General features: G+C 37.3%; 1 protein-coding gene across 1 annotated transcript in view; it reads left to right on the top strand.

Annotated features, from left to right (window-relative positions):
* Positions 1 to 1,078: 1,078 nt before the first annotated feature.
* TTLL7 (tubulin tyrosine ligase like 7) overlaps positions 1,079 to 26,451 on the top strand; it is a 65,848-nt gene continuing 40,475 nt past the window's right edge. Inside the window, exons 1-5 of the mRNA XM_031057924.1 lie at positions 1,079 to 1,264; positions 19,362 to 19,538; positions 19,692 to 19,826; positions 20,729 to 20,850; positions 21,621 to 21,688. Coding sequence (XP_030913784.1) covers positions 19,514 to 19,538; positions 19,692 to 19,826; positions 20,729 to 20,850; positions 21,621 to 21,688 — 350 coding nt within the window. The 5' untranslated portion in view covers positions 1,079 to 1,264; positions 19,362 to 19,513. The remainder of the gene's footprint in view (positions 1,265 to 19,361; positions 19,539 to 19,691; positions 19,827 to 20,728; positions 20,851 to 21,620; positions 21,689 to 26,451) is intronic.

Raw genomic sequence — 26,451 nt, 5'->3', positions numbered from 1 at the left:
TCGGGAAGTTTCCTCAATGCAGCGGGCAGCCCTCGCGCGGGGAGGGAGGATGACTGCGCGTGTTGTCGCAGTGTGAGGAATAGGGAAGCAGGAGGCATTCCGGGATTAAAGGTATTAATTTTCTCTTCTCGCCCCCCTCCCCCCAATTTTTGCATGTGAAGCCCATCGTCTGTGCGGGTTGTATCGCATGTACGGCCAGGTCTCTTCAGAAGCAGTTAAGGTTAAAATGGGATCGTCTTTTGGCAGTGGTACCCAGTGGAGTCTGAAATGTAGAACAAGTTAAATCTCTGGAGATGCAAGTCAAATATCTTCCTGTGCTTTCTGTGCTTAGCTGGAAGCCTGTAATCTGTGGGACCTTTTTGAATTTCTGCTGCTGAAACCATACATAATTGTAAGCAAAAGGGAAAAGCAATTGATGCTGGAATTTGAACGTACTGCTGAATTCTCTGAAACTGACTTAAGGTCTCCGTATTGATCGCTTTTGTGCCTTTCTTATGTATTTGCAGTTTGAGTACCAAAATTAGACTTTATTCCTTCTTAAACCCCCTCTGAACCAACGAAACACACACATCCCACCCGCCCCTAGTTCAGTATACTTTTCTGTCTAAATCCCTCATTGATTAACCAGAGTGTTAGTCCCTATCTAAATAATATTCAGAGAAATCCTGCGGGTTCTTTTCACACACGAATGATTAGAAGTACTTTGCTCTGTGGGAATTGGTTGTCCCCCAAATACTGCAGAGTATCTCAAAATATACAGTGACTTGGCATCTGTAGCAGCTTTTACCCCTGTTTTAAGTGCTGCGATGGGGGCTTTAGTAGAAATAAGACATGTTATTGTTTGAACTAATGATAGTTCAAACAAACAAACAAAAATAGATAAGCAGGTATTTATTATGCCATGGATTTTCCTGTGTGGTGAGTAAATATAATGTCTGTGATGACATACGGAGCTATTACTTCTGAAGCAAGATTCTCTGGAGAAAAATGTTACAAAGCTTCAGAAAACTACATGAGCTATTTATTACAGAATATGTGACTTCTATTGTAATGACAAAATATGTTTTTACCTGCAGGTATTCACCATATTATGCAAGAAAGTATAGAAAAATAGTTGTGAGGTTTATTTTTTTTTTTTGGAAAAATGCCCCTATTCTAGATTTCTGATGGTTTGGATACATTCCACATATTTCCAAAGGGATCTACCCAGCACTTTGGGAGTGTTAGAAGAGGCCAGAAGATCAAGCCTGTCAGCAGTTATTAGGTAATTATTCCAGTAATCTAGCAGTCATTTTAGTAATCTGAAGCTTAGGTTTGCAATCAAAATAAAATTTGTTCCCATGTTCTTCCAAACATGGGATAGTGGTAAATTGGCATCATGGATTAGTTGTGGACAGTTCTGAAGAACTAGGAGATTAATTGACCAAGAAGCAGTCAGACACAAAGCTGTCTTGCAGTTTTTTGTATAGTTAGGATTTTTCTCTAAGATGTTTCTAATGCTGTATGTTGGATATGAAGGCCATAAATAGAATTTTGAAGGTGAAATGTGGCACACTGATGCTGACTGCTGAATGTGCTCACTCTGAATTGTCAACACCAACAATGACTGAAGTATGATTTCTTGATTTTGAATCTCCATCCATGGATATTTATTTTAAATTTTAAAAGTCTCTGTAGGATACATATGGCAAATTTCTTGTACATCCACATTTTCTAATGTTCTGTGCTTTTTTTCCCCCATTTTTTCCTTGCCTGTATTTTAATGTTGTGTTAAGGAGTATTTTTGCATTTACTAGCTACTTGCAGATGTCTCATACTAATTGAGAACACATTAATCTAAGTATGTAAATCCTTATGTAACAAGAAATTGAAATGAAACCTTGATGTCTGAAATAGAGAAATGGATAACATCTTCCAAGCCACCCTGCATCTACTTTTGCAAAGCACCTGTCTTAAAAAATGCACATGGCAGCATGTTGCAAGATAATTTTTTTATATGAGTTACTAATGTTTTTTAAATTTTGTGCTACAATTTATCAGTGTGAAGATATCTTGTAGAAACCAACAATGTTAATTTCTCACTTCTATATGGTGTTATTACTGCCTTGAAATGCTGTGGCTTTTGGGGCAATCCTAAACCATGATGACGCTGAATTTTTTTGATAGGCCTTGTATCAGTCCCTGACAAAAATGATGAATGCTTGCCAGTCTTTTTGATGAGGAATTTTCATCACCATAGTTGATACAGTGACTCTACAATAATCTGAGTGGGGAAGGAATAGTTTGGATTTACTTGAAAGTGGGATTTCATTTTACTTGGAAAGGTGCATACAAACTGTCAAAGCTAAGAATCTCACTGTAAGTACCACAGCATTCATATTGGACCATATCAGCTGGATTTTGTTTTTCCCTTGTGAACTTCAGAACACTTAGCCCTCGATTAATTTTTATTTTCTACATACCTAGAAGTTAATTGGGGCCATTTGAATCCTACTGATGGAAGTCAAATGGCCCTTATTAAGCACGAGGAGCTCTTTAGAGCTCCATTAATGCTTACCTAAAGTCCTGCCAGAATGATACTTTGCAACTACTCTTTTTGCAGACATTATGAGCTTCCTGGAAAGTTTACCAGAACCAGTGAACCTTTTTAACATTAATATTTAAAATACTAATGTATTTTTAAACTTAGAACGGAATTTGTTGATGTCTACTACACTGATGGGTAAAAGAATAATTTGATATTGTATGGATATGTGAGAAAAAAGGTGACATTCTGAAGGAGTCAGCCTTGGAACCTGGTGGGCATTAGAGCAAATGTTCCCTTTCTAGGGTTGCAACCCCTTGGAGCCAGAATCTTTCACACCAGGAGATCCATAGTGACCCAGTCTACTGAACCCTCTTGTTCATGGCAGTGAAGGCAAGAACCTACAGGTTCTGTTGGGGTTAAATAATAGCTTTTTGCTAAGAGCATTTCCCAGTTTTCCTCCTTGCCTTCTCACTGAAGTGTTCATACAACTGTACAATATGGTTTCACAATTCTACCATGCTAGTTTATACTCATTTACCAACACTGAATTCCATATGCCTGAAAACAACCTCTAATGTATTAGAAGAGTTTTTTGACTTTGTGCTTTGAAAGGTTAAGTAAAGCAGACATAATGGTTCTTGCTTTCAATATCAGTTTTAATCAGAATACAAGATCTCCAAAATGAAGACCACTATATACAATTGTACTATTTGTTTCCCTAGTGTTAAAAATTAAAGTTCAGATAATTGAAAATGTCAAAATATAGATCCATGTTGTTTCAAAGGCAGTATTAAAAAGTATGATCACATGGAGTTTTTATGAACATTCATTTCTGGGGACAGAGGAACAGTACTGCTTTACAGAGAGCCCAAATTAACAATAATGAAAGAAAGACAAGAGAAAGCATTCTGATTTAGGGATCACTTTTTACTTTCTGGAGTGGAGTGACTGTCATGCCACTTCCCATTTGTGCTTGTATTTGGTTTTGGAAGGATTCCAGATTGAAGTTTAATATGCACCACTGTCCAAATGCACCTTAGATGGCTACATTACTGTTAACTGATAGAAAAACTGACTGCCTAAAAGGATGGAAGTGCTTTACACTGCAGTTCAGGAGCCCTTTGTGGCCAGAAGTAGTAACAGAGTACTAACAGTCACTCTTCAGAATAAAGAAATGAGGACTAAATCCACTTTTCATGTATAATAAATGCTGCAGAAAGAGTTGAGTAGGGTGTGAGTTTCACAGTTAGACACAGCAATGTGTTGACATGTTTATTTTCATCCTTGCTTAGTAGCAAAATGCTAAATATATTCTTCTTTGGTTACATTAAAGTATGTTTCCTTTCAACTTTGTCCTTGGGTTGACATGTGTTTGTTTTATTTTTAGCACTTGAAAACCAACACAGTTATATCCCTATAGGGTGCAGTGGAAGCACTGGAATATAGCATGAGAAAATGAAATCAGATGTTTAATACTGAATTGTTGCAGGTGAAGAGGCAAAGATCTTGATACTGATTACGACCACAAAAAACAAATGGACTGACAGGACAGAATATTGTGTGATTTGTTGGGGAAGTCACTCTTAACTGCTTGCTCAGAGTGAACTTCTCTTAAAAAATATAGAATAGAGCTATGTGATGGAAGACTGTACTTTCTATGTTTTTGTGGGCGGTTGTCAAGTGTTTAGTGTTCATTGAACATGAAATTTCTGTGAATTTGTAATAGTGTTTTATCCTTCCAAGCTTATCTTGGTTTTGTGGAAGGTGGGAGAAACATGCAAAAACAGTTCATGTGAATTATTGGCGAAAGAAATCTCAAAGATGTGCAATTTACTCACCCAGAAAAAAATAGCCTTTGAATTACATTTTATTTCATGGGGCTTTTTAGAGGGATATAATATTATCCTAACTTTTTATGTCAACTTGAAGTCTTTGAAAGACTATAAATTACTAGTGAGCGTTAACAATTAGGCATTAATTTGAATAAAAAGATTTTTTTTCTAAAAATGAGCAAGAATGATCTGAGAACATGAGTTTGGTACATTTTGTGCCACTTAAAAATGGGAGCATTTACTGAAAATTATGTTTCTGAGGATGGAAAGGAGATATCCAGTGAATAAAATAAAGTATGGAGTTGCAGGAATCAGTGCTGTTTCAAGTCAAACTTGTTTCAAATTCATAGAGTTGGGATTCTTGTAGGATGTCATGCTGGTTTTGGCTGGGAAAATGTTAATTTTCTTCACAGTACATAGTTTGGGGCTACAGTTTGCATTTGTGCTGAAAATTTTGTTGATAAGAGATGTTTTTGTTATTGCTGAGCAGGGCTGACATTGAGCCAAGGCCTTTTCTGCTTCTTGTACTGCCATGGAGACTGGGGATGCTTGGGAAATTGAGAGGGGACACAGCTGGGACAGCAGATCCCAGCCCACCAAAGGCGTATCCCAGAGCATATGACAGTCATGCTTGGCAAATAAAGGGGGGTGAAGAAGGAGGAAGGGGGGGATGTTTGGAGTGGTGTGGTGTCTTTTGTCTTCCCAAAGAACTGTTATTCATATGCAACCTAGGTTTCCTGGCGGTGGTTCAATGCCTGCCTGTCCATGGCAAGTGGTTCATTAATTCCTTGTTTACTTTTCCTGTGCATGTAGTTCTTGCTTTTCCCATAAAACTGTCTTTATCTCAAACCATGACTTTTCTTACTTTGATTCTGATTCTCTCATCCATGCTGGGACATTGAGGTGGTGGGGAAGGGAGCGAGTGGCAGCGTGGTGCTTAGGTGGCAACTCAGACAGTGACAAATATTGACCCAGAGCAGCATCCACAAGTGCAGAAATAGAAGACAAGTAAGAGAACAATACAGAGTTAGATTTGAAAGTCTGGACACCAGTTGAGAAATTATGCAGTTAATGACCCCGAGCAGTCAATTAAAAAAGCCTATATATTACTTTGTTCTGTTGCCTCTAGGTATGAAGAGAAAATGAAAGGACATTGTGGCCTTTTTGCCAAAAGCAACACTCAGGAATACAAGCACATACAGGAAGCAAGTCTTTGATATTTTATAGGAAAATGAAATAAAATTTATTAGAAATGAAAATAAAAAAGATCTATTCTTGTGAATGTGTTTGGGAAGGTCTTACACAGATAGTCAACACACCATTTAGTTTCATTGATAAGTAAAAAATCTCAGTCATGGGATGTGTATACATAATACAGTTCCAGTTGTTTGAGGATAACAGATTAATAGTACAGTTGAAGCTGAGTTTCTGCAACAGCTGGATGTATGACACCTGGAACCAAGACAGTATGAGGAGCCATGGGGAAAAATCATCTGTGGGAAGAGACTTCAAGAGAGATGTCCAGATTTCACTCCCTGTTCTATTCTTCCACATGAAATTGCATCTCAGTTGGCTGCACTAAGTTTTCTCCTATAATTCCCTATTGTTTTGAAATCCTTGAGTAATTTCTACAATTTTGGAAGATGTACCTGGCCAATCATGACTGAAGTAGGGGCCTTAATCCTTCTCTAGGATGGGCAAGCAAGAGACATTCTCTGTTGTTCAGAGAGAGCTTCTGCTCCTAGCATTTGCAAATTAAGAGGGTAGGAAGTAAGGGGAAATGTCTTTTACATACACTGCAGCCTTTGCACACTCTGCTCCCCAGCTGCATTCTACCTGCATTTGATTTCCAAAGGCTGGCATTTGGGCTAGTAGGACTACCAACAGTTTATGTGAATATATCCCTTCCCATCTCACTAGAATTATCCTTAATACTTCATCTGATGCCTTGAGAGGCTACCTAGAATGGAGGCTAGACAGTGTTAAAGGAATAAAGTAGGTATTTATTAAAAAAGCCTTCAAAGGATACACCTTGGGAGGTACAAGAGCCTGGCCAAGGCTACACCCAAGAGTGACAATGGATCTCACATTTTCACACTTTTATAAGTCTTGGTCCATTTACATATTGGGGTTAACTGTTCATTTATAACTTTAGATTATGAAGTCTCATCCTCCCAGATTGCTCTCCTCAATTCGCTGTTGTTTATACCTTTTGGGCTGGAAAAGGATTGTTTTATTTAACTAAACTGTGAGAAGAACTTGCTAACCCTTTATATGAAGTTCAGAGTTTATACCAATGCAGCACAGAATCTGGATAATATGAAAGCTAAAACTTAAGGCATCACATCCTTGTAGGATAGGTATGGCACTAGTGGTGCAGTCTTGTCTGGCACATCTGATGGGCCTGACTCCTATAAAACTAATGCAAAACAATGGAATGCACTTGATACCTCCAGTTTTCTTCCATGGTTGTTCTTTTTTGGTGGCTGTTGTTTGTTTATTTTATTCTGTAGGGGAAGAGTAATCCATTTGAACAAAAGAACTTTCCAAACCTTTTATTGTCAGATATCCTTTATGGCCCACTGTCTATTAAAGTGTACTGAGCTGTCAAATCAGAGCAATCTTTTCTTAATGTAAAAGAATAGTATGACAAAGAAAAGCCATCTTTTGAAGTGATGTCAGAAAACAATTTCTTATTGGTATAAATTGATACCGCAAAAGAAAACAACCTCATTTGAGGAGTATGAATTCTTTCAGCATACTAGAGAAACAGCTATTCCAGTAAAGTATGTACCTTTTCTCTTTCCATTACTACACCTAATATTTCATTTGGTTAAAAATTGATCTATAAGATTGTAATGCTGGCTTTACTGAAACCAGATAGGTTTGATTTCAAAGCTCAGATCTCATTGGTCCAAGCCTGGAAGAGAATGAGAATCTTTTTTCTTATTGCAAATTATTAACTTCTTTAGCCTTCTATACCAGTGCCTTGTGTTATTGTGGTCTTGACCTCTTAATTCTATGTTTGGAGAAACCATTGTCCTGGTTACAGTAGCTCATATCCCTGTTATATTTCTTTCCAGTTACTGAGTAATTTTCTGTTTTTAGATTGTACTTCTTTTTAGCTTATTGTTATGACTAAATCCTACTGACTTTCTTCCCACAACTCTTGTCCCTAAGTGGGAAATAATGCATTCTTTTCTTATAGCATATATCGTGCCTTTGTCTTGCCACCCAAAACACAGGGAGAAAATACCTAGAAAGGGTTAAGAAAGAGATCTAAAAAGTGCTAGAGATAGGTTAAATGGGAAGGAGCTGCTGCTGCAGCTGGTCTTTCCCTGGTGTATTACTGCCTGAAACTGTATCAGTTGTCAATTATTGATGGAAAAACCTGTTTCTAGAGAGCTGACTCCTCAGATAGTTCCAGCAAGGCAATACTAACGGTAAGTGATTTCATTTTGCTACTTCTACTGCAGAATTATTTAAAATCTGTCTCTGTATCAGTGGGAGGTCTTGGTATGACTGTGTATTCTGCAGTATGTAATCTTGTCAGCAAAATCCATGATAAATAAATGTTTTGCACTATCAGTAATTGTATGCAGAAGAATTTGGTATATCACCCTGCCACATGCTGCTGCAAAGGTTCGGTTTGTTTGTTTGTGTTTTTTTTTCACCATGACTCTACTGCAGACTATGTTAGTTGAAATCTGTTGCCTTCAATTTGAATGGTCATGCATTCTGTCCACCGCATATATTTTGCAATGAGTTCTTTTTCCAGGATTCTTGTTCCTTTTCTATATTTTTTATGCTTTTTCTGATCCATCCTTGAGATTGCAGTTTATCTTTCCTTATAACAGAGAACTAGATTCAGGAGCATCTACTGAATGCAGTGAATTGTGAGCTGTTAGTTGGACAAAATGTACTTGTGGAGAGCAGCATGAAGCGTTTTCTGTGGCAGTGTATCTGTATATCACCTGCACAGTAATCCTGGTTTCTAAACCTGTGAATCCTGCATGAGCTGTGGGATATGAAGTCCTACCTCTAGACAGCCAAACAATTCTGAAAGTGATACTTGAAGCTTGTAATCTTTGCCAAGAAAGAGAGAAATTTTTACACAACTCAGTAAGCTTGAGTTGTAATTTCTACTGTGATGAAAGTTTGATTTAATTAGACTCTAGTTTTGATGTGGATGAGACCAGAATCATAATTATAATTATGAATTGTGTCATCAGCAGGTCTGTCCTGGAACTGAAACATCATGATATAAAGTCCACAAAAGTCAATAGAAATATCTGTATTTACTTCACTAGGTTACAGAGAAAATCCTGTATGCTTGATTTCATTTATGTTATGGACTTGAGAAAAATGTTGTCATTTTTGTATGTATCTTCAGAATGATGGGACTAGGAAATTTCCTGAAGAAAGCTTTTTCTTCCTTTGAGCAATCAAAGGAGCTAAGAAAATTGGGAGGAACTTTCATATTTGTGAAGTAATATTTAGAGTTCTGCATCAATGGCCAACTATGAATGCCAGTTTATTATCCTTTTTTTTCCTATTTGGATGTCAGTTGTGATCGTGTCCATTCTCATGTGTATTGACACTTTGCATGAAACTTTTTCTGAAAGATTTATTGTTTTACTTGTTAGATGTGTTGTACCTGTTCCATACCTTTGGATTTAAAAATACCTTTGACTCAATTTGGTGCATTTCCTTTATTCTTACCTGTTGTTATAAGGCAAATATGCTACCCTCTGACTACATATATTCTTCTATAGTGTAAAGGGTGTGATATGTCTGAGAGAGTCAGAAGTACAAAAAAATAAACGTCATAATTTTCTGCCTAGGATAATATGATAAAAAAAAGTATGTGGCTCAGTTCCCAGTCATGTTTTATTTTGGCTGGCAGTGATGTATGTTGCTATAACATTATAAGAAATGAATGTATTTGTTTCTTTTGAATATTTGAAAAGCAGTTAGCTTTGCAGCCAGCATGCATTTGACTGTGTAAGTTTATACATTTCTTTTTCATTATGAATGCACCTTTAAGAAATATAAGATTAAAGCAATGGAAAATAAAATTGAGCCTTGCTAAATGAATAGAATATCTCACTGCTCCAGCCTCTAGTTGAGGACTTTTATTTCAGAATACTTTTCAAATGTAGCTCTTAGCTCTTAATCTTAACCAACACTTTTTTTTTAATTAAAAAAAAAGGGGGGGAAGAAAAAAAGTAATACACACATGCCAGAACCTCTTACTTTTAAGTGTAGCTTTTTGGGACTTGACCAAGATGGATGAGGACAGGACTAACTGTGATATTGTTCCAAACTTGGAACACGGCTTCTGCTGTGATTAAAGCAATGGAGGCAATAGTAATGCTTAGAGCAGTTTTCTCCTCAGGTTTTGGAACTATTTTAAACTACATTAAAAAGCTCTGGTGCTATTGTCAGTATGGGCTCTGCAGCTCAGAGGTGGTACATGATTACTCAATAAATAAACTACTGAATACTGCAGGGTTACCTCAGTAATGCTGTACTTATTCAGAAAGTACATTATCCTGATCCCATGAGTTCAAGCAAATCCCAGGAAATTGCTTTTTTGTAGGCTATTGTCATGATTTAAGTAAAAATTAAAGCTAGTGTGTATAAAGTCTGGTACACTTCACTTTTCTCTCTTATTTTGGGTATTCAAAGTATTACATTTAGGATTAATATTTAAGACGTTATTTTTCTAGGCTTTGTTACTACATGCTGTATTTCTCTACAGGTGAGCAGTATTTGCACAAAATATTCCTGTAGTAGGATAATGGAGTCTCATCTCACTGCCAATGAGAATAGTTACTCTATTTAGATTCCCTACAATGGATAAAATAGTGTGACACAGAGGGTTTGGAGCCAATCCAGCCTTTTAAGGGAATTTCTATAAATCAGGTCAATTCATTTAAAGAAGCTTCTGAGGGCTCGCATCCTTTTGAAACTGCTTGATGTTCTCCTGTTTTTATGTGCAAAAATATTTTCAAATCAATCGTACCCCACTGAGCCCCAAGTACTAAGCTGTGGGGAGGAAAGCATGTTTTTGTGAAATGTTTTATAGCTGCTGGGGTTTCTGGTTCATTTATCAGCTGTTTGCAAACTCTCACTAGCCCTGGGTGTTGGCTGCAGTAGCCTCAATGATATTGTAGGCCAGCTGTGAATATTTCTGACTGTCACTTGTTCTTTACAGAGTAGAAGTATATGACAGCCAATTAAATGTTAGAGATCTACCAACACTCATACAAACATACAGGTATTGCCCATGGAGCTGAGCAAATGATTTCATAGTCAAAAATGTCAAGATAATGTGATAAAGAACTTGGTGATCATATAAGAGCACCTTTCTTGGTCAAGAAGTCTTTGAATAAATGTTTCTTGTGATTGCGAGAAACTTCTTTTTGGTGATTTATTCAAGACCTGATTATTGTCTTAACATTTGCACATCTGTTGCTGAAACTACAGGCTAATGTCTGCCAATTTAAATTTCAGACTGCTGTGGGAGTGTCACCCTTGTTGTTAAACTAGAAAACAATGTTATGTGGCAGCATGTGAATTAGGATGATGTAATCTTCCACCAGAGTTGTCGTGGGCCATGTGTGAGGATTGCAGCCCATGTCTAGTGATGCTGAAATGAATCTATGAATCGCAGGCTTGTAAAATATGAGATGAAATTATGCAGACCAGCACAGGGCTGAAGTGTGCTGTCTTGTCATACACAGAACTCAGATACGCAGAAATGAATTTAACCATATTTGTGTTCTTGTGTTCCTGAGCTTGAGGTTGTTTTCAGACTAAGTCAATGCTGCCAGCTTGAAGCAAGGGAGGGAGAATTTGATGTGTGAGGGGGAACGGTCTAAAGATATCTTTTTCTATTTTTTTTTCTTCCCCAAGATCCTTAGCAAATCTCTCCCCAAGGTCTATTTATAATATAATGAATCACTGCAAACATATCAGCTTCATTAAAGGATCAGTGCTTTTTATGCTAAGACAGCTCCGCTGATATATGTGAAATGTTAAATTGTCCTATCTTGTAGATCCCTAAGGCCTCTAGCTCTTACTAGAGAAATAATCTTTTGAGAAATGAATGATAGAAAAAGAAAGGAGTAGTATAATTCCAGCAGTGATTAGTGTATGGTGTGCACAGTTTGAAGCACTGTGTGGTAGCTGTTGGTGTGTGTTGACGTGCTGTAATGAAGAGCATGGATGGCACACTGCAAAGACAAAAGAAGAGCAGAGATGCTCCCACAGGTGCCACAACTCAAATTCCTCATCTAACTCTCTCTTGTTTACCTTTTCCCGTACCAAACCCACAATGTTGATGTCACATCTCAATATTACTACGACGCAGGATCATTATGGGATGTTGTCATCTTTGTTTCACTCATTCGAGGCCACAGCTGTCTCACCACAGTGTTAGCCCTTAGCGTGTGTGATTCCATCAGTGAGTGTGGCTTCCTGGCCTCGGTCCTCAACACAAAGCAAACCAATGTCCTTGTCCTGTTTGGTTCAGGGGAATGCTTCATTTGAAGTGACAGGGCTCCAGCCCTCCTGTGGCCATGGGTATCTGGCCACTCAGCTGTGGCTCTAATGGTGTGTGTATTTCTAGGCTGGAAATGCCTACAGCACATCAATGCTGGTTTAAATGAAGGTGCAATGGTTGTATATAATATATTTATATAAAACCATTTCATATATATATATATATGAAATATTAAAAATTGTTGTATATAATGTTTCTATAATAAATAGAGATTGGCTTCCATTCAGCAGTGTTCAATGGAACTTACTGTGATCAGGGGGTAGGAATACTTTATGTTCCAGAGTTAGTGAAATGTTCTGCTGTCAGATTTATGGTGTTACTGACACTTAGTGAAGTGGTGAACAGTAATACAAGATCTATGCATTGTCTCTGCTTTTTGCTGGCAGAGAGTAGAACATGAAAGTTGATTTTTTTTTTAGCAGCAAGTGACAGAGATTTGTAATTTCTGAAATTTAGATTTTACTGTATAAAAGTATTGTTACACTTGCTTGTTTGAGCTACTTTGTCAATATTTTTCCTTGCCATTATGAATGCTAAATAATGTTTATTTAAAGTTCACAGCATTTTATTTTTGCATTATTGATTTTTAAGTCATGCAGATTCTTTTCTCTTGCCTTGTCAATGAATATATTTTCAATGTTTTACTGAACAAGTAAAAGATTCAAACCTTGACCTTTCTGTACTTTTCTAATTTGGTCTCACTTTCTTTGACAGTCCTTGTTCAATATACAAACCATAACTATGAAACTCTATAGTACTCAATCTGCTAACAGTCTGAAATATGTTATCACATTAGAAAGGGCTTTTGAAGGGTGAGAATGAGCTAACAGATAGTCACATTGTGTGCTCTGCTATGAAAATCACTTTGGAAGTAATTTTTTAAACAGAAAATCAGTCTTCAGATTTGAAAGATTTGACACTGATTCAAATTTGGCCAGTGTTTTGAAGTTTCATTTTGGAAAATGGATGAAGGAAAAAAGAAGCAATATTACTTCAACACAACACTGAAATTAAAAAAAATTGCTTCTATGCTCAGTTGTGATCTCTGTATTTTGTGAGTAGGAAGTGATTAATGCCTGTGAAACTTTGATATGAAACTTCCACCATTTTAACAGCTTCTAATTCATTTCCTGTTTTCTGAATCAGGCACTCTATACTTGTAATTTCACAGATGTTTTGTGATATTAAACAATAAAAAGAAATCAATCTAAAGCTGTGAAGTGCTAAGTCAGGAGAAGACTGTGAACTAGCACTGCAAAGTTCCTGGGGCTCTGTGCCGCTGCATGTTGCAGCCTTGGAGCTGGCACTGAAGGGTCTTTTCCTGGCTGGATTGCAGCCATTTAAAATAATGCACTGTGGCTTGGCTTGGTCATTTGGTTTTCCTTAGGGAAATGGAAATGCTGGCCATTTGGATAAACTAGTTCAGTCAGTTGTTTTACAGGACTGCACGATTCAAAAAAGTGGTGTAAATCATGCTGTTTGGATTCCTTTGTAGCTTGCACCTGTCCACTTAGCAAATCAAACACCTGAGAACTCTGTACACTCTCTTTATCTGAAAGAGCTGCTGAATAAATGTCTCATCTCTTTGGTGGTAGGAAAGAAGGATGTTTAAATTAATAGACTTCATTTGACTTCAGGATATTTTGAACCAAGCCCTAATTATATGCAATGTGAAGCCAGGTGACAGATAGACTTGTAAAAACAAGCTTACCACTTTGACATATCAAGCCTCAAAATGAAGACTACTTTTTGCATATAGAATTTCTCTGTAAGAGAGAACTTGCCGCCAAATTGTTCTTTGAACATGTAACAATAAAACTGGTTGCTATGCTTGTTTGTAGCAGGAGCACTTCAACATACATTTTATAAGGCCGCATATTAAAAAATCATGAAAGGGTAGGAGGCTTTTAGTTCTGCAGTTTCATTACTGAAAATTGTTATTATCTTGCTGAGCAGGGTCCTGAAAATGGCATTTTTCTCTATTAATCTCATTTTGAATCTGAATTTTATATCTTAATTCCAGATCAACAGTAGATTATAGGTTTGCATAACTGTAATAAATAGCACACCCCTCAATAGTGTCCACACTTCCACACTCTAAGATCTAAGGGTAATTGATTTAAATATTAGATTGAAAAATCCCAGAGCTCAGATGTTTGCTAGATCAATGCTCTGAAGACTATGTTCACATCTTTCTTTTACCTGTTTCTGTGAAATTTTTGTTAATTTGATTTTCTAGCTACGTGAAGAGTGGGGATTGCAGCACTGTGATGTTGACCTTCCATCCCTGTGGTCACCTGCCCATTCCTGTAACTGTATCTCCAGTGTGTCTCCATTTCACTGTGAAAGCTCCTTATGTCAGGAGCTTTGTGGGTTTCCTTCCAGCTCCTCTGCATTTGCAGACACTTGTGACAGCACTGAGTAAATTGCACTAATGGGCTCAGAGGAAAGCAGTCTGCTAGTTTGAAAATCTGTTCTAAAATATTCCAGCTCACTGTCGATGAGTGAGTACTTATCTGTACCCAAACAATTCAGGAAATTACCCTGACAATCCATTTTTGTAGCCTTTCACCTAGGTATGTAGGATGTTAGCTGTCTTTGAGAGGTCTTGTCATATGTACCATGGCTTAAGATCTGAAGTCTTGTTTCTGTTCATGTATGTAAAGTTAAACACAAATAGAACCCATGGAGCTTTTCAAACTGGGCACCAGTAGTATCACAATTGCTTAGAAGGAAGGAAGCTGCAAACAGTACACTGAGTGATGTGTGGAACATAGAGTATTTTGTAGCAGGTGATTCTACCATTCTGAGAGATTAAATATATCAGATTAAATAATTTTAAATGTGCATATGCAATCTAGTCTCTTTTTCTTAGGGTGCACAGTTGTGGTATCAAAGTTACTGGTATGATCCAAACTAGGTTGAAGAATCTCATTGACTTGAGTTGTTTGGAATAGATTCTCAAATTGCACTACCTTACTTTCAGTTCGAATTTTAGTCTCCTTGCTCTTTTTTGATCTCATTAATCAAACCTTTTAAGGGGGTGGGGTCTAATGACATACAATTACTGTTTAGAGATTAAAAACTTTCAAGACTGCATCAAGACATGAAGTGAAGGTTCATGAAAGGCAGAGGTCACTTGTGAGTAGTCTGGAGGGAAAAAACCAAGGAAATTGGAGAGGGATTTGTTGAAAAATACCTGCATATAATCTAGGCCAGAAGAGTATTTTTCAGAGCAATTTACTAACTTATTATGATACACTTAATTTGTGTAGCAGCATGAAATACTATTAATTTTTGAGTTTCTAGAATATAAAGTACACAATATACAATTTGTCAAAGAATAATTCTATTAACTATGAAACCACTTCTTTCCACTGTCCCCTGCTCTTTACCAAGGCACTGTTCCTTTAAATGGATTTGAGCATCTGCTGTGTTCTCTATGTGCAACACTTCCCTCTCCAACAAGAGTATCCTGCCTCTCCTGTCCCTGGAGGAAAAAAAGATCCTTTTTTCTTTTTTTTGTATCCTTCCCTTTTTCTTTTTTGTCTTCTGTGCCTTTCTAGGACAGAAATGTATCTTTCCTACTGTCACTCTCACACCTTTGCCAGGCAGCTGTAAGATAACATCTCATCTTTTTTTCTCTGTGGAGCACATTTAGTCCAAGTGCTTGTTTATGTAAGAGTGTGCTAACCTGATGAAGATGCTTTCATTTCTTCTTTACAAGTCTTTCTCCCTTTATGTGTTAACCATTTTTGTTCAGCTACCCTTGAATCTGTATAGTTGAGCAACAAACCTTCACTAATTTATGTGTATCAGGATTTCAGGAGGGAAATGGCATATGCAGCAGGAACTGCAATCCTTTTCTGCCTGAGTGTGAATTCAGAGATTTCTGACAGCTGACTTGCTCCAAAAGTCCCAGTTTGAAAATAGAATGCTTTCTCCTATGTTATTTAAAGCAATCTCTTGGAAACAGATCTCTCAGGTAGATTATGAGCGAGATATGCCTCTGCATTATTGTAGCTGAATGAGGGTTACAGGTTATGCTTATTTTATAAGCTAAAACTTGTCACAGGTATGAGAACTGACTCAGAATTTGATGTAGTCATTACCTGACAATGCTGCTGCTGTTACTGTGCGTGATCTGGGTGAGTCCTGCAATCAGCTTTGGCCTGTAACTGGCAAAGGCTGCCTGCAGAGCAGTCTGTGCTGCAAGTCTTTTCCTTCAGCTGTGCTCTGACCTGGGAGTAGGGCTTGACAATAATAACAAATAAGATGTGAGCTAGAAGAAGATGCCTGGGGAGGACCTGGGTCAGAGAATGAAGCTTTGGGATGATTTCTGCTGTATAGAATGAAAAAAGAGCTGTAGGAGCTTGTGGCTGCCAGGGCCTGTACACTGCTGATGTTGCCTGTCCAAGTGAGCTCTCCTCCTTCCAGCTCCCTCCCCTCAGCAGCTGCCCTTCATGTATTGCTTCATTGTACACCTTGCTGAGAGGTTTATTCCTGTCTCTCCAAGTGATCCATTCCTTTGCTTAGAGAGTTGGTCGTCTAAGGGCAGTTAGAGGAACAGTTGCATTTTACCTGGGAAGGTTGCAGCTTCCTCAGCAGGGTGGTGCTAGGTTTTCTTGCTGCAGAATTGGAGCATCTCCTGCTACTGCACTGGGGATGCACAAAGCAGGGAGGTCTAAACAGGGGGAAGTCTACTGCTCCCATGGTTTAGCCTACAATTCACAGCAGCAATTCACTGCTCTGGGTAAGGTATCCCCCCAAATGAGATGCAGTGTCTCTTGACATGTCATGTCATGAGTCTTGATCTGTCGCTTGACATGGTTGGGAAAAAATGCTGCGACTGTCCCCTTTCACTGGACCTTATGTGGCCTTTGGAAAGGAACAAAGGGAAGGACTGCATACTATGTAAAATATTTTGGAAAACTAATGGTGTAGAACTGCTGGTGCTTTGGTATTCAGTGAAACGCTTGGTTGAAGATGGACTACTGAAGAGAAGTCAAGGAGTTGTAAAATAATTTTTGATTATTACATACAAGCTTAGGTCAGAATACTAATATTTATTGGTATGGAATGGTGCTTTTGAAAAGTTAAAATCCTAAAGTAAGTTTGAGTACAGAGTACAGTCCCATTACTTTGTTTTCCATATGGCTGAACTACCAATTGTCCTTAGAATACTCTAAAGGTAGCCATAAATCTTTACCATCCACTCATGTTAGTGTGCTTAAAACTTGAGTGGTCACAGACCTTGACCCTAAAGAGTATTCTTTTGAGAAGAAAAGAATAGTGTCTATCTAAAGAAAAGCAGTAATTCAGCAGTGTGGTGCAGTTTGGAATTTTATGGTCCACCTTCAGAACACAGTGTGTTACAGTAACTTTGGGCAGATAATTTTCTGTGATTCTAAGATGAATGAAAGTTCTATGAGCTGCTCTCTTTTTATTAGCCTATCATAGCTTGTAAATCATGCTGTGTTAGTAAATGGCTGGCGTTTCTCACAGGGCAGTGTTAGTCCTCTTAACATTCTTCCAAATTTATTACAAGTTTTTAGTCAGTACTGCAAAGAAACAACTGCCATGCATTTTTGTACATTCATAGAAGTCCTTAATTGGCTAACAGATGTACTTCAGTGTTATTCCCAGGAACTAAACATGTCTTGGACTCTGGTGGTATTCTTAGCCTGAGAAACAGATAACATGCAATAGCCAGTGAGTCACTGTGCCCAGCACTGCTTTACCTTCACAGTAGTTTTAAGGAGGACAAATGCTTTGCTTTCCCAACTCTGTGTCTAATTTTAGTATGCCAGTGGGCCCAAGGACTTTCAGGCCACCTTCTCAGATAATGTCATCCAAAATATTCAAACTTCATAATGGCTGGGTGTTACTGCTGTGCTGTCTGACATTGTATCTGTGTATAAAACATCTCATGTTCTTTGTGGATAAATACTCAGGGGCACTGAATGCACATGAGGGAGATTTGTCTTGTTACAAAGCAGAATTTGACTCCTGGTATATTTGTGACAGTCATAAAAGAACCATTATCTGTTCTTTTTATGCTTTTGCATTACTGGGCTATTAAGGGTAAATGTCTGTCTTGAAAGGAAGTTAGATCTTGGAGCTCAAAATATCTGCTTTTGTAGTTTCTTAAATGGTGGGTGACTTGTCCAGAACATACATCTCTCTCTCCTCTGTTGTGTGTACACACACACACAGAAAAAGAAAAAATGTGGACTTGCAAGTAATGTTTTAGTAATTTCATTAATGTACATCTTGTCCAGTCTTATGACCACATATATTTCACATCATAAGTCATGGCTGAATCTGACTTTGCTGTAATTTTCTGCTATTTATAGTAAAAGAAATCCCTTGTGCTCTCGATAAGCTATTTTAAATAAGTCTTGCAATCACCAAAAGCAGCAATATAAACTGATCTAAAGCTAGTGTGAGGAACTTTAGCTACGCATATAAATGCAGAAAAGAAATGAAAGCTTTTAAAGATCAGTAACATATTAAATATGTTTTGAAAACTTGTAGATTTGTTTGAGGCAGCCTGCCAAAGACAGCATTTATTTCCTTGCAGACTTTGGTATAATAGTGCTGCATGTCCAAAGTCATATAGCAGTGTTTAGAAGTGATATATTCCCAAGGTTTATTCCCTAATATTTTAACCCATTGTTTTTATGTGCTTAAGCTGGACCTAGAAAACTTCGTAATAAGTGTGATTTTTCATGTAGTGCTATATTCATGAGGGAAAAAAAGAAAAGGGAATTTTGTGTGACTGTAGATGTAAAAAATAGCATTTTATGCAAATAAATGTTCGCTTTAAAAACTGAAAATTTAAATGTTTGTCAACCCAAAATGTCTTCAAATCATATCTCTTGAAGATATGTGTCATGAAGTAGTCATGAAACTGCACCCACATTACCACATGGTTATTGGACAATTGCTTTAAAAAACATTAAAAAGTGAAAAAGAGGAAACAGATTATTACTGTGATTTCAGTTATTTCCCATTTGGTACTGAAAACCTATCACGCAGTGTGTCTGATTTTAATTTTTTACTTAAAATATGGTTTAAAGTATAAAACACTAAATTCATTGAGCTTTGTGGAGATAGAAAGTGGCATTATTGATTGAATTCAATGTTACCTATTTTCATGTCCAAAATGTCCCATACCCAAATGAAAATCAGAAGAAGAGGTAATATAATTTCATTTTGAAAATTATCACTGCAAAATTATTTTTCCAGAAAGAAAGTAATTGAACTGCAATGAACAAATTTTTGTATTTACAATAGCTTGATCAATCTTCTAAAATAAACAATTCTTTATACATGCAATTAAAAGTGTTTTCATATTTAATTTCCTGCTATTTACTTTTTTTTTCAGGATTTGTCTATGACAGTCTCTCTTATATTTTTTTTAATGCAGGTATCTGTCCATTCCAGAACTAACATTTTCTACAACCAGAGACTGAAATGGCGTGAACTGGCGTTTTAAGTAATTTGGTGTTGAAAGTTTCACCATTTACTGAGAAGCTGGAACAGAATTTGAGCTCTATTCCTGCACTATCCTAGGTTATAATGCCATCCTTTCCTAATGAGGGAGGTATGCTAGTCTTGGATTTTTAATATACCTTATGAATTACTCAGTATGCTTGCACCTATAAATTGTGATGGAGTACAGTTTGTATTTTTAGTTAATTTGTATACGTTATTTGAGATATAAAAATGTTAATAGTTACAACATTATTTTTCAAAGATAACCATGGAACTGCTCCTCTGACTTTGAGTTCAGAACTACCCTATCAGAGCACAATTAAAAGAAAAGTCAGAAAGAAGAAGAAGAAGAATGGAGTCATCACTGCCAATATTGCTGGCACAAAATATGAAATTGGTAGGAAGCTGCGTATTTTGTTTTCATTCTAATAGCCTTTGATGTGAGAGAGTTTCTGATTAATGGAGTGAATTAATGGACTTTATATCAAGCTGACAGTGAGACATTTCTGAAGGAGTTTCTTTTATAAGAAACCTGGGGTTTTCTTGTAAGATTTAATTCATAGCTTTGGATACTGTACATCTATTAATCCTCATTTATTACTCATATTGATTCCCACTTGTTACTTTGAAATGTAAAAACTTAAGTAATCAAGAAGGCTGTGAAAGAGCCTTCTAAATAAATATGTTTGGAAGTTTATTAAAGCCTTGAAAGATGAGCAGTGTAAATTCAATGTTAAATACTCTAATTATTATACAGAGGCATTGCAGTAAAGTCTGTTAAGGTTTTGTATTTTCATGTTTAGTGCTAAAATATTTTTTTCCTAGAATCAGAGTTATGCATGGCATGTAATAAGATTTTTTTTTAAATTAAAATAATGCATGCATTTGCTTTTGCAACACTGTACCTTGTCTAAGGAGGTATTTTTGTCCCTATCTGCGGTGACACTTATAGTCATCAGTGTTTTAAAATTAACTTATGGCATAACCAAGATTAAATCTAACTGCTGTACAAGAGGATTTGTGCTGGATGGTTGGGGAATACCTTGAAGCTCTTTGCAGTTCCCATCAGGGGTTGTGCTGATTCCTGCCTCACTATAAGGTGCTGAAACATTGTAATGGCAGGTTTGCAATAGACTGGATGGAAATATTGCAAGATAAATAGCTTGCCATGCTAACATTGTTCTCCGACAAAGGGTTCTAAATTGGAAATATTTAAAATCTTAATTGATTTTTTAAATGTTGAAAATGAATCTATTTTAGAGATTCAAAATAGTGCCTAAGAGTGTGATTTCTCCACAGTGCGTATAGTAATACAAGAGATGGGATTTGTGAAAACGCGTGATGAGGATGAAACAGCAAATCTGATCTGGAGTGATTGTGCTGTGCAGCAAGAGAAGATTGCTGAGCTGCAGAACTATCAGGTGCAGTGGTAGTTAAGATTTTTGTCATGTTTCCATGAACTGCTTTACTCTGAAATGTTCAGTAATTGTCAGTAGCTACTCAGTTCCTTTTGTGTGGAGGGGAAAAAACCCCACACAAACCACAACCAAAAAGGCTGCATTAAGGCTGTACCACTGCATAGCTTAAAATCCTATTCTCTTTTTCAGAGTTATTTGTTCTTACAAACAAACAAATTAAGGCTGAACCACTGCATAGCTTAAAATCCTATTCTCTTTTCCAGAGTTATTTGTTCTTACCACTTGGAATCTGGTGTATAAATATTTGGGGCTGTTCTTTCATGCTTTTTTCTGCCAGTTGGGTGTTGTAAATGATCAATTTAAAGAAGATACAAAACATCATTTATAAGTTTCTCATAAGCTTTGAAGCAGTAAGTTAAGAAACAGAGCTCCCTCTCCACAGTCCTGTGAATAAATATTTTGGTTTTTTTACCATTATCTTGTGTTTGCATTCTTTGTTTCTAGATAGATTTGTGAATAAAAGTATGATAGTCTCATGTATGAAATTAAATCAGTGGGCACTTATATGGATGGAAGAGAATACAACTTGCAGCATCTTTAGCATTGTTAAGAATAGGTAGTATAGTGTAAGATATTATCTTAAATAATTTAGATTTAACAGTACTTGTGTTTGCCTGAGCATGCAGTTGAATGGTTTAAATGACTGTAATTAGGTATGCCAGAAAAACTAAAAAGTTTCAATTAATTTTCCTTTTTTTTTTCTACTTCCTCAGAGAATCAACCATTTTCCAGGAATGGGAGAGATATGCAGAAAGGATTTTCTGGCAAGAAACATGACTAAGTAATATTTCTTTTAATATTAAGAAGTTTTCCAGCTGTGATATTTAATGCAATAATATACAGAACTATTGCTTTTGAGCCTTGTTTATTTTTACTAAGAAACTAGGAGAGGACCAAGAATAATTTTCAAAGTTCTTTAATAATTTTAGCTTTGGTCCTGGATCTGTAGCATTGGAGTGGGCTACTTTATTTCTCCAATTGACTTCAGTGGTGTGTTATGTGGGTTCACTTCTCTGTCTAAACCCTGCAGAATATAGGTGAGTCTTGAATTATTGTACAATAAACCTAATACATAATACACCCACATGTGTATCCCATAATAGTAGAACAGAATAAAAGAACTGTATGTGGCTGGATAATGCATCTGGACTATCCTGTGGAATGTGCTGTAGGATTGCCCTGCTTCATCTGGGACACTGGACCTGAGGACCCACTGAAGTCCCTTCCAACCTGACCAATCCTGTGATAGTACTTGTTTAAAATATTTAATGGCTGTATTTTTGTGTATATCAAATTTAAAAAATGTGAAGCATCTTACTGTTTATATAAGAAATTAGTCAGTGAGGCTCATTTGTCTAATTACAAATTCTCCTCACTCTAGTGGAATAACTAGGTTCTGAGGAATTATCCTAGCTGAGAATCTGTGAGTAAGACTTGTAAGAAAACAATACTAAATAATGATCTGATAGCCTAGTAAGGAAAGGTTTGAGGGTAAATATATGTCAATATTTTATTCTAATCTAAATTAGTTTGTAGAGCAATTATTAATAGAGCTAATCTTTTGGCCCAGAACCTGATTTATACAACTTAACTACTAAGAGAACAGAATTTGTTTTCATATGAATGTAATTGATGTGATATCTTCTCTCTCTCTTTTTCAATTTCTTTCTCTTTCCTTTTCTGTTCTGTAACTAGAACACATAAAATGTAGAGTGTATGCAGCTATTATGATGCAAATACTGTGTGCATTGCTGTGGTGTCTCCATGTCCTACGTGTGGACTAGAGCTCCCCTGTGTCAGTGGTGCTGCACAAGCACTTTTCACTGCCCCTCTCAGACTAAAAGTAAAAACAGAGATAGCACATGGAGGCAAACAGCTGTTTGGAACGTCTTGGAAACAGTCAGTCAGTTTGGTACACAGTGCTACCCCCTGTGTATTGCTGCAGTTCTGTGATCTTTTTTAAAAATATGGAATATGGACAAAAGGCTCTTGTTATCATGCACTCATTCTTTCAAATACAGTCTGATGATACCTCTCAACCTACTGAATTCTGAGTTCAAAGCACAGTTTAAAGTTACTCAGTGCTGAGATTGCACATATAGATAAGATGGGAATAACTTCTCTTACATTACAACTGGCTCAAACATGTATGTTGTGACTTCACTTAATATCAGTAGATATAGCAGGGCTTAATCAGCTGGGTTTTTTTCTCAATACTGGCCTTCACAAGGCAATACTTAGTATTCATACTTTATAAAAATCAAAGTGATATGCCTTGACATTCCTGGTGAAATCCTAAGTCAGTTGGGATATGTGGTTGAGCAGGCTCTTTCCTGTAGAATGCAGGATTTTGTTTCCTACAGCTCTTGGCCTGTCTTCAAAATTGCATGTGTAGAAACGCTAATTCTCTTGTCTTGTTTACTGCAGCATGCCATCTTTTCTATTCCCATTACTGACTCTACTGATTACTGTCATTGAGAGATAGTGAAACTATATTGAGAATTGGTAAAGAGTAGACTTCTTTTTCTTTTACTTCCATGTTTGTTGTTGTACTGATTTCACCCTTCCATTTTATGCAAGTTGTTGGGAATAAAGTGAAAGAACAAACCTACCTTACTTTGAGAGGGAAATACTATTCAGGAGGTAATGTACTTCAGGAGTTCTTTTTTCAGGCAATATCCAGGCACTCTGGATCACAGGACCAAGTGGTTTTCACATGCAGAAAGGTGGAAAGGAGCCGTGTAATACGTAACGTGTAATATGAAAGAAGACAACTCAGCAAAGAAAGTATAGGAACACAGAATAGTGGAACAGATGGAAAGAGGAATGTAATTGAGAAAAAAAAGGCAGACATGAACATCATTTTCAAGGGTAATAACAAGAACACAGAAAAGAGAAAAGTAACAATAGGAGTGCCATCATAGGGCCAACTAGATCTTAAGAGACCGTTGTGAAGGGTCTCTTAGATGAGAGCTCCTTGTGTGAAGGATAAGTGTGGTTACAAATTGAATTCAGTAAATGGGGAAGAAAGTGCACGGGATGAGTGGGAAGGGGCATGGATCCACCTGTGCAATATTGTCTTTTCCAGCACCTTTGTTGATTGTATTTAAAAGGCTCATGAAGTGATCATGGGTCAAGAATAATTCTCATCCATATATATCCACTAACATTTCATATGTGAAGAGTCAGAGGATTTTGAAATTTAGACAGTGGAATCTGCTTTATTAGACTGAAGGCTGTGCCTTTAGTGAGCTATGTTTTGTTCAACACCATTGATTCTTTTGTACAGAAAGCACTCTAAAATCAAAAGCAGTCTGACCACATTTGTGAGCTAAAATAGTACTCAGAAGAACAATAACTTGCTGTTTATTTCTCAGACCTCCTGATAAGGACAGCAAAAGCTAAAGGATAGAGCAGCACAGTGAAAAAGTGGTTACTCATGATAGTGGACAGCCCATGTGCTGAAAAATAGGGCTATTGTAATGGAATAGGCCTTGATTCCACAGGCTACTTAATGATGTTCCTAAGCCCTTTCTGAATAGGGCCTTGCAGGGAAAGAACAGAGCTGAATTCTTTGTTTGAAAGTTTTAGTGAGCCCCAGAACCTATAAACAATGCTGAAGTATTCCACTTCATAATATTAAGTGTTTGTAATCCCCCAGTTATGCATTAAAAAGATAAGGCATATAGAACTGATATACTTTCAGTCAAAAAATAATATCAATATATCAGGAATAGCTTGAAGCTAGAGTAGGCAGTGTGTATATTGAAACCCTTGAGTAAGTTAAATGACAGGTCTCTAGCATGTAACAGGAGGCATATGATAAATAATCTGGAGAGGGATTTAAACTAACACAGAAACTGCTTTTTGCCTAAAAATAGGATAATTTCTGCCTAGATAAGGTACTCAGTTGGCAAAGTAATAATATTCATAAAGACAGAGCAGATGGAGAGTAGTTTAACAGTATGAATGAATCAGGAGTTCAAATATCTACTTCTGTTTTCAAAAAGTTTTCCTGAATATTTAGTGTCTTTCATTGAACTAGATTTCTAAGAACAATAGTTACAATGAAGCTGCAGAAGCACTGAACCTCATGCAGTAGTGCTATAGCCATTGTGGTTTCTGCAGAGTGTTTGTTGGGTAGTTGGCTACACAGTTTGGGGACAGTGTATCCATTATACCAGTAGGCTTGGCTACAGTCCTAGCCCTACGCGTGTGGCTGAAAAAAGCTCTGGTTTTCCCATTAGTATTTTAGCCAGTTAAAGAAAAAGTATCTGCCCGAGAGTATTACGTAAGCTCATAGTAGAAATGAAAAATTGAAATGATATTTTCTTTTTTACACATTATTATGCTGATGCTGCTGGTTTTCAATACAAAAGGAGAAATATACCTGAATCTGTATTTAATTAAAAAATATTGAACTTCACCATAGTGGCGTTAAAAAAAATCAAAGTTGGGGAACTTCCTGTATCACTTAGTTTCCTTTTAAACTTCCAATTCCTTTCTGTTGGTCTGTGCATATTTGCTTTTTAGATGTGTCCACTCTATGCTACAGAGTAGTTGTGAGTTACCTGAACTAATTTCGTATGAGGTTCTGTATGAAGGAGGTTTCAGGTACTCAGAGTATCTGAAACAAGCAGTGTGTAACTCAGCAAAGACTAAATTTATCCTGTTGGGAACTATGATGCCAGTGTGCATAGTACCCCCATTGCCCCATTGCTCCTACACCTTGGCTGCTAAGCAGTGTTAGAGGAACCTGTGTGTGCCTCAGCCACACCAACAGTGTGGGGTGGGTGCATCTCCTGTCTGCCACATACACAGCTCTGGGTGATGGACACTTCTGCTACCTGAATTCTTTACCATTCTTCTTCTTCCATTTTTCTTCACAGACAACAGAGGTATAGAATGAGACACACTCACAAACTCAGCTGCCACAGCTATTAAAGCAGGGAGATCAGGACCTTGCTGCATCCTTTCCCCAGATTCAGAGTTTGATTCCCTATTTTTATTTTAGTACTTTTGCTCCACCCGTTCACCCTACTCTGTTCCTGCTTGATCTTGCTTTGAATGTCTTTGCTTTCCTTTGATTAAATTAGATGCTCTTGGAATCTTAATCCAAATATACTGGGACCAAAGACTAATCTAAGCTTCTGTGATTTGTCCTATATAGGAAATGAATGAGTTGCTGTCGTGGGTTTACAGGAAGCAGGTTTTCTGGGAATGGAGTGGCCAGAGGCCAATAGGTGTTCAGATTTTAAATTGACACCAGGCTTGGCCACTGAGGGTGGATGCGCCTCTGAGAACACAGGGGTTAGAAGCAGAGCACTCCCTTGGGCTCTCTCTTTGATTTCCGGCCAGCAAAGAGGCAAGGCCTCCCCTGCCCGGCTTCGAGCGGGGCAGGGGAGGGGAAAATCTGCGGCCCGGCAGAGGTAGGCCTGACCCCTCAGGATGGAAGGGTGGTGGGGACAGCAGGAGGCGTTGGGCAGCCCCCCCCAGGAGAGACAGAGGGAGAGAGGCCCCGAGAAGATTTGGGCAGCACCCCCC

This window comes from Geospiza fortis, unplaced genomic scaffold (genome assembly GCF_000277835.1).
Source record: "Geospiza fortis unplaced genomic scaffold, GeoFor_1.0 scaffold403, whole genome shotgun sequence".
Taxonomy (NCBI): Eukaryota; Metazoa; Chordata; class Aves; order Passeriformes; family Thraupidae; genus Geospiza; species Geospiza fortis.
Note: the sequence above shows the minus strand (reverse complement) of the source record. Positions and strands in the feature narration are given on the sequence as shown.